Source organism: Cornus florida, unplaced genomic scaffold, assembly GCF_030987335.1.
Source record: "Cornus florida cultivar Cherokee Brave unplaced genomic scaffold, ASM3098733v1 CherokeeBrave_3.0.0_Hap2_Chr01, whole genome shotgun sequence".
In the NCBI taxonomy this organism is placed as follows: domain Eukaryota; kingdom Viridiplantae; phylum Streptophyta; class Magnoliopsida; order Cornales; family Cornaceae; genus Cornus; species Cornus florida.
This window is the reverse complement of record NW_026775571.1, coordinates 78,279,256-78,295,400: the sequence shown is the minus strand read 5'-3', so window position 1 is coordinate 78,295,400 and position 16,145 is coordinate 78,279,256. Positions and strand designations below refer to the sequence as shown.

Below are 16,145 nucleotides of genomic sequence, written 5' to 3'. Positions count from 1 at the left end.
TAATGCTCTGTTTGGTGCATGGAATTGGAGTCTTGAATTAGAATTGGTGGAATTGAAGAAAATTTTGGTTCAAATATTCCAACTCCAACAGCCAAAACATGGCATAAAAGTTCTCCAATAAGATTTTGGGCCTCAGAAAATAAATTTAGGCCAGCTCACAGTGGCATTTACTCAGGCAGAGCCCAGCCCAGCCCAGCCCAACCCTACAAATGGCGTTGCTTATACAACAAATGTTGTGGTTTGAAGGGGAGAGAGAGGGAGAGAGGAGAGAGAGAGAGTAACGGAACGAATCATGGAGTTGGAATCAGACTACGAAATTGCTCGCACGGCCAATTTCATTCGAAGCAGAAACTTCACCAGAGTCGCTTTGCAAGTACTCTCTAACTTCTCATCTCTACTATTCCAATCCAAGCAGTTTATATGGTTTTTTTCGCATTGTTAAACCCTAGAAAAACCTCTTTCATCTTTTCAAATCTTCGTTTGGTTGTCAAGAAACTGAGGAAAATTAAAGGGAATGAATTGCGCAATATTTTTACATTTGATGTTGTTTTGGTTACTGAACTTTGGAAAATTCGGCTCAATTGAACTAACTGAATGCGTTTGGTAGTTCTCAGTTGAGTCCAAAAATAAAAAATAAAAAAATTTATTACACTGCGTAGAGAGAATGAATTTTATTAAGGTTCAAAATTTAATTCGATTTCCTACCTTTTCTTGACAGCTAAACAGAGCCTGTCAAAACAGAAATTGAATTTGGAGTATATCATTATTTGGTATTGATCAACTTGGATAAACTGAATTAGTTTTAGCAGCCATAATTTCTTTAGTTTCAAACAATTGACAATCTAAGTTAGTACTTAATTTTGAATAGATTAAGTAAGTACTCAATTCAGTGCATTTGATAATGCAGTTTGGATATCACATAAAAGAATAAGTTGGAGTGAAATTTAGTGAGGAAGACTCGACTTATCATTGAATACTTAAAAACTCCAACAAGTATCAAGGAAGTTCTCAATTTATAATTAATAGTTAGAAGTTTAATAAGTGAAATCGAATTCTTAAAACTTCCAATGCTTAATTTTTCGTTTTTATCAAGCAGCACTACAGGATTTCAAATTTTGTTTCCAATTTATTTACGGCAAATTTTCCGCACCTAAAACCAGTAGGTCCAGGCTTATTGTGATTACTTGATAGTCTGAATACAAGTTCTTGTCGTTTGAATTGTTAGTTTCCAGATGAGTTATTGAAGGATTCAATAAGAGTTGTAAGTGCTCTACGTGATAAGCTTCGATCACTCAATAAACCATGTGGCGAAGACATCCAAAATAATAGGGATGTAGGGTTATATGTAATGGCAGATACCACCTATGGCAGTTGTTGTGTAGATGAGGTTGGAGCATCTCACATTAATGCAGATTGCGTCATTCATTATGGGCACACGTGTTTCAGCCCGTGAGTATATTGTTATTGCATTTGATTGTTCTTTACAATTAATTTTTCTGCAATTATATGGTTCAGTAATTTGGTTCTCTGAGTGTTGGTCTGATGATTGGATTTAGTTTGTTTTTTGTTTTTACTTTTCCTAATTGAATGCCTTTTATTTTGGGTGGTGTTGCAGGACATCGACTCTTCCCGCATTATTTGTTTTTCGGAAAGCTCCGATTAATATATCCAACTGCGCCGAGAATCTATTTTATCATGCATCAACCAGTGACAAGCCTGTTGTGGTATAACTAATGACTTTATATACTTGATCTTGTTTCTTGACTGACTTTTTTTTGTAAAGTGTGTTGAATGCTGTGAGGTTTGATAAAAATTAAAATCTTCTTGTTGATGATTAAAATAAGCATGAATAAATGTTTAATTCTATTCAGACACATTCTTTGTGCAATGGTTAACCATATAATTGCTTCAGATTGCTTATCGCGATGCCATAATGTGGGAGGAACTGGGGCAAACTCATCATCATCCTTCTTGATCCCGTTCAATTGAATCTGACACGTGAATTCTCTTCTTTAACTCTATCTATTATATCTAATTTCTCAAGGCCTTTTCCTAATAACCTCATTTAAGGAATTGGGCAAACTATGATAGTAAAATTTTTGCTACCAAAAACTAAGAAGCATGGATCTAACATGACCCGAACACAGAAAAGTAGGGCGCAAGGATACATCTTTTTTTTTATTTTATTTTATTTTTATTTCTTTGATTAAATAATATTATAAATGATGATTAAATATTATTCGACTCTAATATGAAATTTGGAACTGTTAGAGAATTTGGGCCATATTGTACTGAGGGGTTAAGGGCATTTTTGTAACCTCGCTATTTATGGAGTGGTAGTGTATGAGCTGATAATTCAATTTTCTATTTTTCACGATCACATTTTCTTCTTCACTCACTCCCTACAAACACAATCTCACCATCTTCAACTTGGTATCATAGCCAAATCAAAGCCTAGAACTCATTCACATTCAGTTGCGGAGCACCAGAAGAATTTGACGTCAGTGTTTATGTACGCTAATGTCATGCCACAGGTTGAGGACCATACCAACTGGCTCGTTTGAATATTTTGGTAATTATGGTGGTATTTGTTGTGCATTTTGAAACTGTTTGAGGGTCATTTTCAATTTTCAAAACAATTTTTGAATTTCAGCCTAAGATTTTTTGATCGGCATTCTAGATGTGTTTTTGCTTTTTAATTTTTAATTTTTAATTTTTAATTTTTTTGTTTTGTTTTTCCTGCTGCAATCTATCCTAAAGGGTGTTGTATATACCTTAAAGGAGATTTCTTGGTGATTGTTTGTTGATTCATTGCATTTGGATTGATTTTTTTTCCCCCCAAAAATGGGGGTTTGACTGAAGGTATTTGGCAGGCTGTTGGTTTTGTTTTGTTGTGTGGGGATTGAATCTTCTTCTGAAACTTGATTGGGTGCTTGGGCTGCTAAGATTTATTGGTGCTGTTATTTTTGCTATTGACTATGAGATTATGCTTTACATTAGCTTTTTTTTTTTGGCTTTTGGTTGCATCTAGACCTATAATTTTGTTCCACTTCTGTTTCATTTTGTTAAAATATAAGACATAGCTGATGCTAAGCCACAATCTATCAAGGATGATGATATGCCTAAGTCGATTACCTCGAAAAAATTGAATGGCGTTAATTACTTCGCTTGGGTCCATGCTGTGCAAGTTTTCCTACGTGAGCAGAGGAAATTGAAGTATTTAATTGAAAATCCTCCTGATGACACGAAGAAGCATGAGGATTGGATTTGTGAGGATTCTATTGTTATGGGATGGTTGTGGGCCTGTCGCGTAGTAAGGAACCTAGTATTGTCTCTAAAGTTGAATATTGTGATTCCTCTAAGAAGATTTGGAATTTTCTTGGAGAGTCATATTCACAGCAAAGTAATGTTTTTCGGGTTTATGAGAAGATTTTTACTACTAAGCAGTCCGGAAAAACACAGTCTGAGTATTACAACATGCTTAAAAATTTGTGGGATCAATTACTGCAACATACCGTTTATTGCTGATTTGGAGCAACAAAAGCGTCATTGGGAGGACTTTATGATTGCTTCACTGTTGTCTGGTTTGGACTTTAGTCGTTGTGGCTTTAAAGATCAGATTCTTGCTAGCGAGATGTTACCTTCTGCAAATGTTTATTCTCGATTATTGAGGTCCTCTCTGTGGCAGAACTCCACTTCGACTCCTTCAGTGTTTTCTGCCTTAATCTCTAGCAGTGGAGGTCGTGGTAGTTCTCGTGGTGGTAGCCATTCTAGTGGACGTGGTGACAGGAAGTGCGATCACTGTGGTGGTACAAATCATATTGAACCTTATTGTTGGGTGAAAATGAGAAGCCAGATTATTTGCATCAAACTATCGATAGTCCTACACAACCATTGCAGCCCCATACTACTTCTGGACACGTAATTTGTAGTTTTGGTTCTCGTGATGCACTCACTACTGAACTTAGCGAGTTGATTCAGACATTGCAAACTGTTTTTCCATCTTATCCACTGCTACCTTAGTCAATTCATGTAATATTTCGTGTGTGGCTTAATCTCCTCACATTTGGGTCACGGACTTCGGTCTGCTTTAACACCTATTAAGTTCTAGCTAATAGTTAGTCTGGGCCTATCCTTGAAAAAGATGTTCTTCATCCTATCCAATTCATTGTCCTTATCATTCAGTCTTAATGCCCCTAAGTTTCCTTTTAATTTGCTTTTTGTAAGTCGGTTGTCTAAAGCATTACATTGTTCCTTAACCTTTTCCCCCTACTTCGTGTGTTTTTCAGAACCTCAGAAAGAAGATGATTGGTTTGGGGCATGAGAAGGACGAGCTATATTATCTAGATCCTAGTGAACCTCCTTTTGACATATCATTAGCTTTGAGTGCTACAGTCTCTCCTCTTCAGTGGCATTTTCGTTTGGGTCACCCATCATTGGCAAAACTGCGATTAGCTATTCCTAGGTTGAATCATGTATCTGTTCTAAAATGTGAAGTTTGTCGGTTAGGAAAGCTTCACCGTAGTTCCTTTCCAAGTTGTAGTTATAGTTGTCGACTAAATTTTTTGATGTAGTCTATATGGACATCTAGGATCCTTATTAAACCGCCAGTTTGAATGGATGTCTTTATTTTGTTATACTTGTTGATGATACTTCCTAAATGACATAATGATCTGAGTTACCTCATATTATTGCTAAATTTTATAATGAAATTCTTACTCAGTTTGGTAAGCATATTAAATTTTTTAAATCTGATAATGACTTGAAATATACAATTTATTATGAAGTCCTTTTGCACTGATCATGGTATTATTCATTTGACTAGTGGTGCCGACACTTCTCAACAAAATGGTGTTGCCGACCGAAAGTATCGATATCTGTTGGATGTTGCTCGTACCTTGTTATTCATTATAAGAGATTCAGAACATTTTTGTGCTGATGCAGTTCTTACTGCTTGTTATTGGCTGTATGCCTTCTGCTGATGTAAATAATCAGACTCCCTTTTCTCTTTTATATCCTGGTAGCTCTCCCTTTAAGTTCACTCCTCGTGTTTTTGGTTGTGTAGCCTTTGTTCATATCTTGGATCTTGGTTGTGACATGCCATCACCTCGTGCTTGTTTGGATTGTCTATGTTGACAATATTGTCATCTTTGGGAGTGATTCCACTGGTATTGCAGAGTTAAAACGACATTTGGGTCAACAATTCCATACAAAAGACGTGGGTGTCGTATGCTATTTGCTTAGTATTGTAGTCTCTCTTCAGGACATCTCTCTCTCTCTCTCTCTCTCTCTCGCAATGAAAATATGTGCTTGATCTTCTTTCTAAGATTGGTCATAGTCAAACTCGATGGTGAACGGGGGAGTTGTTTGTTGATGTCGGCAGATATTGTTGCCGTGTTAGAAAATTGATTTATCTGACTGTTACTTGTCCTAATATTACATATGTTATTGGGTTGGTTAGTTAGTATATGAATGCTCCTCGTCAACCTCATTTCATATTTTGTGTTATCTGAAAGGTGCTTCGGGGGAAGGACTGTTGTATAAGCTCTCTTCCTCCTTATTCGTGACAGGTTTTAGTGATGCTGACTTGTTGGCAGCTGTGATCTACATCTTGTAATTGCACCTTCATTGGTGGTAATCTTGTTACTTGGCGCGGTAAAAAGCAAATTATAGTTGTTCGTTTTAGTGCTGAGGTTGAGTATCGTTCTATGGCTCACACCACTTCGGAGATGTTGTGGGTTCGCTCTCTTCTTCAGGATGGGTATTGATGTTCCTAACTTCCAACTCCTATTTAGATGCATTGTGACAATCAGACTGCTATCTTTATTGCCAGCAATCCTGTTTTTCATGAGCGCACCAAGCCGACATTGGATTTAAGAGAAAAATTAGTCATTTGTGTTTTTAATAGCATATGGTTTATCTTGTTTTCCAAATAGTTGTATTTTATATGGTGGTATCCCACCACTTCAGATTGCACTGTTAACTTGTGCATTCAAAAGCTGTGTATTCGTGGTGGATAGATTTTACTTCCAATGGGGCATCCATTTGCCCCAAATTTGACGATCTAAACAAGATCCAATTTGTCGTGTCACCTTTTAGATTCCTTTTTAATTATGGATATATTCTAAATATAATTGCGGATAAACTTTATGAACTTTGTTCACGTTTTTTCAGTGTTGACTTTTTTTATACCGTTCTCGTGTGGCTTACTGTCAATACGGCTTTTCAAATTTTTTCTGTGGTTAATGGTCTTTTTTGGTTAAGAGTGGTGGCTAATGGTCTTGACTTACTTTTATTTTATTTAAATGCAGGTTCTTTTTGGACTGGAATATGCACATGCGATAAAGGATATCAAAGAAGCATTGATAGCTAAGTCATCAAGTTCAAATGCGTCTGCATCCAGATTCGAACTACATTGCGCTGATGTTATCTGTTCTGTAATGTCTCCATCAGAAAACCTTAAGACTTCCAATGGGCATGATGGATTGGTTGGTAACCTTACTGCTAATGAAGATTGTGGGGAGGCAGCTTGTGCAAAATACAGTATTGGAGGCTTGACATGGAATTTACCTGAGAGACATAAAATAGAGGACTGCTTGCTTTATTGGATTGGTTATGATAATTTGGCTTTTGCAAATGTCGTGCTGACATTCAATGGATGTGAAATAGGTTGAAGTGATTGATTCCCTGGAAATTTTACTGCAAATATTTTCCTTATAAATAAACTTTTGCATCTGCGCATATCATTTGAGCTTCTGCTCTTCTAAAATTTGACTTTATGTCTTAAGTTTTACACTTGGAGATAGTGATGTTGATTTTTTCAGACATGAGGAAAAAGGCATTTGTTCCTGTTTTTCCACATCATAGTACGCTGTAGCATGGTTGGCACTGTCAGTTATTTGTCCCTTCAGTATAAAAGCTATTAGATTGTATAATTAGCAAGTGACCAAAGATTGCTTTAGTTTGATCTTTATGGCCAGCCAGTCCATTTCATATAGTTACACTAATCTTTCTGATTTGATTTCTGTAGAGCAAGTGTCTGACCATGTTGGCCACGTATGGCATAAGTGCTTGATAAAATGTAGTATAATAGATCCTAGGTCATCAGTTACTTTTTCTAGGCTCTACGCATGTCAACCATGTACGGCGTAGGAGTTGTGGTTGGTTCCATTCGTAAAGTCCAGTGGAATTCGCTCTTCACTCTTGAGTTGTAGTATTTATAGAGCTTGAACAGTGTCTTCATCTATTAACCTCTAACCTGCTAGCGAAACTCTAGAAAAAGGGTGTCTTGATGCTAGTTATAGACTTATAGTATATAGAAAAATAAAAGATAGGCTTCTCTATTTAGATCAACCCCTTTGACATTTGTGGTACTTTTTTTAATTTTGCTGTTTCTGTAAAACTTATTTCTGTAGCACTTGAACATAATGCTTATTTGATTTCTTGTTCCAGTTTTGGATTTATTATTCCATACTGATTCAATTTTGTTGGAATTGGTCTCAGTCAGGTATGATGCAGCTGAAAATAGTTTGGTAACCGACTTATCTCAACAAAGAAGGATTCTTAAGCGTAGGTATAGTTTGCAACATATTCATTTCCCATTCTTCCCTTGAATCTAAATTACATGCTATGTATTTACAACGTGATATTTGTCAACCCCCACCTCACACAATTTACTCATTCGTTTGTCGGCTTATTGTTTGATTTACTGCACAAACAATGTTTATGCAGATATTACCTCGTTGAGAAAGCGAAGGATGCAAATATTATTGGAATTTTGGTGGGAACTCTTGGTGTAGGTATGTGGCAGAATGAAAATTTTCATTGTACTTTATTGTGCTATATCTCATGATTCTTTCATCTTTTGTTTAATTTCAGTGCGTTAAAGGATTCTATTTCTTTTCATCTTCCTCTTTCACACCAGGCCTAAGGCTAAGTCAGTGGGTGTGAATGGATTGCATTATTGTTGTTGCTGTAAATTTAAAGTGGACCTTTTTTTTTTCTTTTTCTTTTTTTTTTTCTTTTTTTTTTTTTCCCTCTTTTTTCTTTTTCTTCTTCTTTTTATTTTAACTGTGCCACTGGACCATATATATATATAATTTTCCTTCTCTCTTTGGTCCAGTGGCACAGGCTACAACTGTTACCCCTCTAATTTGCCTTTACATTCTTACTGCATGAAACTTTAATGGGACTTGGACCATACATACACCTTTCCTTGACGAAGGAGCAGGAGATACCACCTGAATTAGATAGATAGGTGGTGTTCTAATATTGATTGTAGTGCTGGTATATTGATTAGTGTATAATTTCTCATCTATCGCCCATTATGTATAAATTTTTATTCTAAGAAAGTTGGTAGATTTTTATTCTATTGATTAGTGGAAAAACCATGTTGGACAATGGTTCCTGGTTTTGATTCTAGATTGTACTGGTACTATAGAGTTCCTTATTTATTTATTTATTTATCTATTTATCTTTCCCTTTGTTGTTATCATGTTACGAACTTCTTGAATATTGATCCGATGATTAATTTTGGGAAATCGAACCATGCGCATAGTAATAAGATCCATTCATTTTATTTTTATCCGTTCAGCTAATGCGCCCACAGTGCCACACTATTTTATTATTTTGATTTTTTTTTAAATGAAAATTTGATTTCTCAACTTATTATTTTTAATAATTATACTGTTCCAAAAATGTTGTCATGGTATATAAATTTGGATTTCCAGCCATTATTTAACTCTTGTTATGCACCTTTTGTTATGCTAGAAGACTATATTTTATACCGGAACTGTTATTGCAGCTGGTTACCTTCATATGATTCATCAAATGAAAGAGTTGATTACAGGAGCTGGTAAAAAGGCCTACACTCTTGTTATGGGAAGACCAAACCCTGCAAAACTTGCCAACTTTCCTGAGGTATACCTCATATGTACCTGCAGATTAGTGTCTGCTTTTGCTAGTGGTTATGAAGGTATTGAGGTTGTAATTAAAGTTTTATGTTTTTGGCAGTGTGACATTTTCATATATGTCTCTTGTCCGCAAACTGCTCTTCTGGATAGCAAAGAGTTTTTGGCTCCTGTTATTACTCCTTTTGAAGCCATGTTAGCTTTCAACAGGTACCACTTAGATTACACTTCCTGTTTATGGTTCATACGCCCAGTTTAGACTTCATTATAATTCCTCTTTTTCAACCAACTGTACTTTTGCAATATTTTCATATAGTCACTTTTATCTCACGCAAGCGTGAGAACAAAGGTTTGAGTCTGAGAGCCGTCCCTTTGTGCAAAAATATGACCAAAACTTAGTCTCTCTAATTCTTTGGTTTCCTGGCTTAGCACCCCACACAGGCAGAACATGCACTAGGTAACACCCTTAAATGCTTTGATCTTATGGTGTCTCCCCTAGTTTAGCTTCTTAACAGTAGGCAAGTGTCTGAAATTAGACAATCCTGATATTATTGACAAGTCCAACACACATTTCAACGCAGCTCCAGGATTTTGTATGCTGTATCTGACCACATGGGGATCACACCTAGTCTGATGTTAGCAAAGGATAAGGCGGTTGTCTCAGCTAGTGATAGTTTATTAAATGACATTTATATAGTATTGGCCCTATTTTTTTTCTTTTCTTTTTTTGGTTTGGTTTATAGTATTGACTTATTGTTGGAGAATGGTTCTTCTTAGGGTCTTTGGTTCCATAGTTCCTTTACTTTTCTCTTTTCTGAACCTATTTATTTGAATATTTCTTCTCTCTAATGATATCTCATAGTTAATGATGAAGGCATGTGTATTATCTTTGGCTTTATTTTACTCCCATATTTCTTCTGAACTTTAGCTCCTCCTTCAGCGTTATGTATCTGAAATTCTCAACTGATCTCCATTGGCCAAACTTCTAATTTTCCAATTCACACATCAGGCTGCAGAAATAGTTTGAAAGAAGATCTTAAATTAAAGTAACATTTGCAAATTTGACTCAAGTGACCATTGCTTGGCACAGTGATAGAAGTTCGGATTGTCAAACATGAGACATAGGTCCATGTCTGCATGTCTGAAGTAAACCAATTTGTGCAAATAATGGTAAAGAGTAGATCTGTACATAGTCCATCCCTGACAACACCCTCAACTAACGAGAGTCACACTGGTTAATAGATGTGCAAATTAGATTTTAAAACACACAACCCAGTATGATAGTGCAGTGAGAATTAATATTTTCCAATAAAGCTTGTTAGGCTATAGAATGTAAGCCTAATGTAAGATAGATTATATGTGCAGAGATATGTTGTCCAAAAGTCATATTTAGAGAACTAGTTGATTACCCATAAAATTATTGTGTTTCATGTCATGTTTACAGAACTTTTTATCCATAAAATTGTTGTGTTTCATCAAATTTAATTGCTTAAATTATTTGCTTTTTATTCCCAGAGGAAGTCAATGGACAGGAGCATATGTGATGGAATTCCGTGATCTGCTGTCTTCATCTATAGTGGAGGTAGTAGACCATTCAGAAGAAGCAAGATTTTCCTTCCTTCAAGGTGGATATGTAGAAGATTCAGACCCGCAAGGTAATTATCTTTTTCCCCTTCAAAGTGGTTATGACTTCTTTAGGAATAAAATAGAAGTGAAAACTTCAACTTTGGTGAACCTAGGTTTTAGTTGTTTTATATTATTTTGTTAATTAAAACAAACTTTATTCAATATTATCACAGAGCATGAAATTTTTTTTTAAAAAATTACTTTCTTTGTGCTAATTGAAAGATCTCATGTGAAAAAGAGTTTTTGCTGCCCGTAGATGCACCACAGCTTATTAGCTAAATGGGCAATGGATTTATACATCAGTTAATTTTTTTTAAAAAAATGAAATTGACTGGAAAAAAAACAAAATGAAACTTCCAAATTTGTGATTTTCTTTTTTGGACGTTCTGTTTTATAAGTTGCTTGGTGCTTTTTGAGAACAAGTGGAAGCAAGCAGTTAAAGTCAAAAAGGAAAAAATATATGTACACACGCATGTGTGCATATATTACACATGCACTAGTGTTCGCATCCGTGTTGTATCTTGAAGATTTACAATGTCATGTGTACATATATTAAACATTTCTCAAAAAGAAAAATATATATGTACACACGCACCTAGTTCTTATATTTTTGTGTGCGTGTGTGCATGTGTGCGTCACCTACTCCTAAACAACATGTCTGCATATGTGTTTACATCAGTGTTTATTATGCACTTTAAGGACACAGAAATTAAATTGGAACTTCTGAACACCAGAATATGAAAAGAAGAAAAAGTATTGTTTATATAAGAAGAGTGCGTGAAAAACGTCATCCAATGTTTTACATGGAAATAACATAGTAGGGACAGGTTTCTTTTTTTTTATTTTTTATTTTATTAAAAAAAATTCCCTTCTTCCAAGTCGGTTTTCTAGTACATTGCTGGCAACATTGTACATATTGTAATTGTTTTTATTTGATTTGGATGTGTTGCACAACCAGAGAATGTTGAGGAAGATAAAGATGGAGCTCTTGCTTTAGCAACTGCAACAGAGAAGTCTCTGCAGGTTCAGGACAAGTACCCTCATTTGCTAACCAAAGGAAACGCCAAGTCGGGGGCAGAGTTCTTAGCAGGCCGGTCTTATCACGGTCTTGACATTCACAGTAACAAGTCTTCGCCTGAGCCATTTTTTATCGGCAGAACTGGAAAGGCATCAGGGTATGAGGATGAGAAAAGTAAGTAGGAATGTTTTTTGATCAACTTGCAAATCGAAAAGAGTAAAGAAGAGGAGGGTTCAAGAAGTATAGCAGCAGATAAGGTACTACTACTTGTAACAGTCAAGCACGAGCCCCCAAATATATCTCCCATTTGTTACTGTTGATGACATTTATTACAATTCGATGTTGTGATTGTTCAATTTTCAGAAATGAATCCTGAATGAGCTAAATTATAGGAAATATAGGAATGTATAACCTTGTAATAATATTCAATAAAATTACAATTAATTCAGTTCATTTTCTCTAAATAATTTTTTGATTTTTCTTTGGCCGTGTTTCTTGTTTGTGGTTTGTGTCTCTAAAGAAAGATTCTGTCAATAGTATTTGGTGGACATCATTAACATCATCGGTGCCTTATCTCACTCGGTAGGGCTGCAAACCCGAGCCTGGACCGAAAGGAATTTGGGTTCCTTTTTTAGCCCAATCCTGAATCAGATTAAAAGTAACATTGCCCAAGTTCAATTTTTTTCTGAGTGGGCTCAGGTTTGCCTGCTGTGTTGCAGCCTTACACTCGGATAAATTATTAGATGATTTTGGTCTATTGACACTTGATGAATCAGTTAAATTCAGACTCTGGAATTAAAAAAAATGATCTCACAAAAATGTATTGCAGCAAGACCACGATGAGCTTTGCCACCACTTACGAAATGAAATGGAGTAGGCCATCTAATAATTTCTACACTGTTTTAATATTGTAAGGCCCAATGCATCTACATCATTATCTATCTTCTCATTTTTCGTTTTTATCAAACTACATAAAATAGTTATGCTGAATAATCGTTTGATTTTGAAATATTATTATTATATTATCATAATAAGAAAATTTACTAAATTTACATTTTATATAATTTTATTTTAATTCTACTAATTTTTTAGAAATGTAAGAGGAGGTGATTGATAGAGAACTTGTTATATTAGGGGTGCACAAAAAAATCGATTGGACTGATAAATCGAACTGGATCAAATCGGATCGGAAAGTTTGGTTTTTTTTTTTTTTTTTTTTTTTCACGATTTAATTTGGTTATGGTTCCAAAAATATGAAATTGTTTATAAATGGTTTGGTTACAGTTTGAAATTCTACAAGAATCAAACTGTTTTCTCACGGTTTGATTTGGTTTGGTTCCGTTGATTTCACGATTCGATTCGATTCGGTTCTATTTTTTATTAACTAGTTAAAAATGATTTGGTTAAAAAATATTTTCAAATCTGTTCAATCCGAACCGTGTGCACCCTATACATGATTGTGGGATAAATTTGGAAACAAAGAATAGTTTCACTTTTATTTATTTATTTTTTTCCTTTCTACTTATGATGCATTTTGGATAAAATAGTTGATTGGATATGGCTTTAGGGATAACAAATATTTTGTGAGATATATATATATATATATATATATAAGAACAATTTTATCAAGAGAGCTCTCTCGTAAACTCTTTTCATTTAATTATTTATTAAAATTTAATAATTTTTCTATTTCACAAAACACAACGTGATATGGACAATACAAAAAATCTCTAAAAAAAAAAAAAAAAAAAAAAAATTAGAACACAGGTATGGCATGATTCGTATCAAAAGATAATAATATAATATAGGGTAAATTGCATTGATACTGAGGTTTTGGTCAACGCCACTCAGCGGCTGGTCAATGACTTTGTTTATATTGACATACCTTGAGGTTTCAAAATCATATATCCACACCCCCTCTTCGCATGGAAAAAGACCTAAATACCCTTTGACTAGTCAACAATTATTATTAAATCATGAAATTACCTGAATGCACTTTCTAAGTACCTATATATAACTATATATTATATATGTCTATATATATATATATATATATATATATATATATATACACACACACACACACGTATGTATCTACAGTGATGGACCCATAAATTTTTGTGAGGGATGACAACTTTTTAATTTGTGGAGACAAACTTATATAGTGGGTCCATTTTTGTAATTTAAATAAAGTTTTTTTCATAAATTTTTAAAAATTTTAAAAATAAAAAAATAAAAATAAAATTTAGTGGTGACAAATTGTAATTTTAGTGAGGGTACTTTCATAAATTCTTAAAAATTTAAAATATAAAATGCAAAAAAAAAAAAAAAAAAAAAAAAAAAAAAAAAAAAAAAAAATCAAGTGGGGCTGAATTGTAATTTTAGTGGGGACATCTCCATAAATTTTTTAAAAATTAAGGTTTAAAATAAAAATATAAAAAATGCCTGCCCTCACTGGTCCCATGTTGGGTCCATGGCTGTGTATCTATATATATACATGTATTGGCATGGTGGTTGGCGATGACAATAATGGCTCGTGGCGGCTTTCTTTGTTCCTCATCATCTTCTCTGGTGTTGGAGGGAGATTTATTTATTTATTTATTTGATTGTAGAACTTAGCCAAGCACTCTCTTGAAGAATCGTGACCGTCCTTTCTCAATGAAAATTGTTTTGAGCAAGTTGAAATACCAACTGCAATTCATTGCCACCATTGCTACCATTGACCAGAAAATCAAACTAATCAAACTAATCGCGAAGGCTTATGATGAGTTTTAGAAAAAGTTTAGACACATTGGGGTCAAGTCCGCAAAAGAAGCCAAACAAAAAGAGATAGGGGGTTATTTTTATCATTTAACATGCTTGATATTTTTTTTTAATAAAATTGAATTAAAAATTCAGGGGCATTTATGACTTTTAAACTTCAAGGAGTGTTAATGTAAACAAAGTCATTGACCAGTTGCTGAGTGACGTTAACCGAAACCTTAAGGAGGTGTCAATGCAATTTACCCTTTAATATATATTATTATATATATAAATATTTTTTTGTTTTTGTCATTTTATCAATATAATTATAAGTAAAATTATTAATTTGGAACTTACAGCTAGATGTTTATTATTTTTATTTTCGTAAATTTTATATTCTTAATTAGCCCAAAATATGTTTTAAATTGAATTGAATCCTATTTTATATATATATATATATATATATATATATATATATATTACAAAAACACATGTTGCATTCTAAAAATGTTAAAAATGTATTTTAGTCGTTTTAAAATGCTATGTGTATTCGACATGCATTCAAATCATATTTATGCATCTGACCATGTATGATACTGCTACAACATCCTAAGAAAAATATTGTTGTCTGTGGATTACTATTTGTGCATATATAATGTTCAATGTTGAATGGTATAAAGCTTGGAAAGGTCAAATGAAAAGGAGCAGCCAAGAGTAAACATGTCAAGGCATTGCGGGAAGAGCGGGTGACTTTTTTTTTATAAAAGATAAACAAAATGGAGCTTTCATAAAGAATGACATTCTGGATTGCGGAATGTTCGGCAACTCACATGGTCCAGTCACTTGTCAAATGAAAATTGAGAAATCTGAAAGGAGCCGACATCTCTCAAGACTGGTACGTCGTATCATCTGATACGCAATTTTTATCTATTAGCTTATATTAATTTTATTTGAATTTATTATATCATGATTGTAACTGATACTACGAATCATACTCACGACCCGGCGTGATCTGCACTTAAATCCATGTTTAGATATTTTTATAATATTTTATTAGAGGCTTTTTTATTTTGTTTTAATTTTTTTAATTAAATTGAATCATGTTCTAGCACCATTTAATAATTTCTCAATTTTGACAAGAATGTATTAAATAGAATGCCATTTGGGTTTACTACAAAACCGTTAAAATTAGGTTGATTTATTTATTTATTTTTTAAAGATAGTTGCTTGTTCTTAAGGAGTGTACGAATATCAATTTGTGTTCGCAAGTCGTAATCGTGTCGTATTGATTTAAGTATACTCTACAAAACAGCTTAACTCGAACACGACCCGTTTAATAATTATGTCAAAAACTCTTAACGTTAACTCGACCTATTTATTAAATGGGCTACATATGTAACCCGTTTAATAACCTATTTACAAAAATAAAATAGTATATTATTTAAATTATTAATAATACTCAATAAATACTTAAAAAATATAAATTCAATTCAATCAAATTACTAAATAACCTCTAGTTTACACAACTGTAAATTATAAGACACAAGTTTTAATAATAATTTTGAAACTTAAATAGAAATTTATTTATGAGATTTATAGTTAAACGAGTATAAACAGGTTACGGGGGCTGAATCTCTTAACCCAAACACGACATGATTAACTAAACGAGTTAATCGTGTCGATCCATTTACGACCCAAACCCGTTTAAGATAAATTCAAATCCGCTTAACTGGTGTCAAATTTTGACACTCCTAAAAAAGTGGCTTAAAATGTTGTTTAATTGACAATTTTTTTAAAAAAGGTTATTAGAAAAGAGTAAAAATGGAATTGATTTCATAAAATTGTGAAAT

At 33.7% G+C, this 16,145-nt stretch overlaps 1 protein-coding gene across 2 annotated transcripts; it reads left to right on the top strand.

Moving 5' to 3' along the window:
* The first annotated feature begins 248 nt into the window (after positions 1 to 248).
* On the top strand, positions 249 to 12,034 carry LOC132302174 (uncharacterized). 2 transcript variants are annotated; one of them, XM_059799059.1, is made up of 10 exons: positions 249 to 373; positions 1,226 to 1,449; positions 1,616 to 1,724; positions 6,312 to 6,669; positions 7,504 to 7,573; positions 7,732 to 7,799; positions 8,849 to 8,919; positions 9,013 to 9,119; positions 10,425 to 10,564; positions 11,494 to 12,034. In XM_059799059.1, the coding sequence occupies exons 1-10, from the start codon at positions 293 to 295 to the stop codon at positions 11,733 to 11,735; spliced, it is 1,470 nt and encodes a 489-aa protein (XP_059655042.1). In that variant the 5' UTR covers positions 249 to 292; the 3' UTR covers positions 11,736 to 12,034. The 2 variants fall into 2 exon arrangements, with proteins under 2 accessions (XP_059655042.1, XP_059655035.1); XM_059799052.1 differs by having other exon boundaries at positions 8,804 to 8,919.
* The last annotated feature ends 4,111 nt before the right edge of the window (positions 12,035 to 16,145 follow it).

Excerpts from the sequence above, each read along its gene's own strand:
- LOC132302174 (XM_059799052.1), top strand. The coding sequence starts at position 293 with ATGGAGTTGGAATCAGACTACGAAATTGCTCGCACGGCCAATTTCATT. Across the intron at positions 7,800-8,803 it reads GGTGGGAACTCTTGGTGTAG|CTGGTTACCTTCATATGATT; the intron begins GTATGTGGCAGA and ends CTGTTATTGCAG. Across the intron at positions 9,120-10,424 it reads GCCATGTTAGCTTTCAACAG|AGGAAGTCAATGGACAGGAG; the intron begins GTACCACTTAGA and ends TTTTATTCCCAG.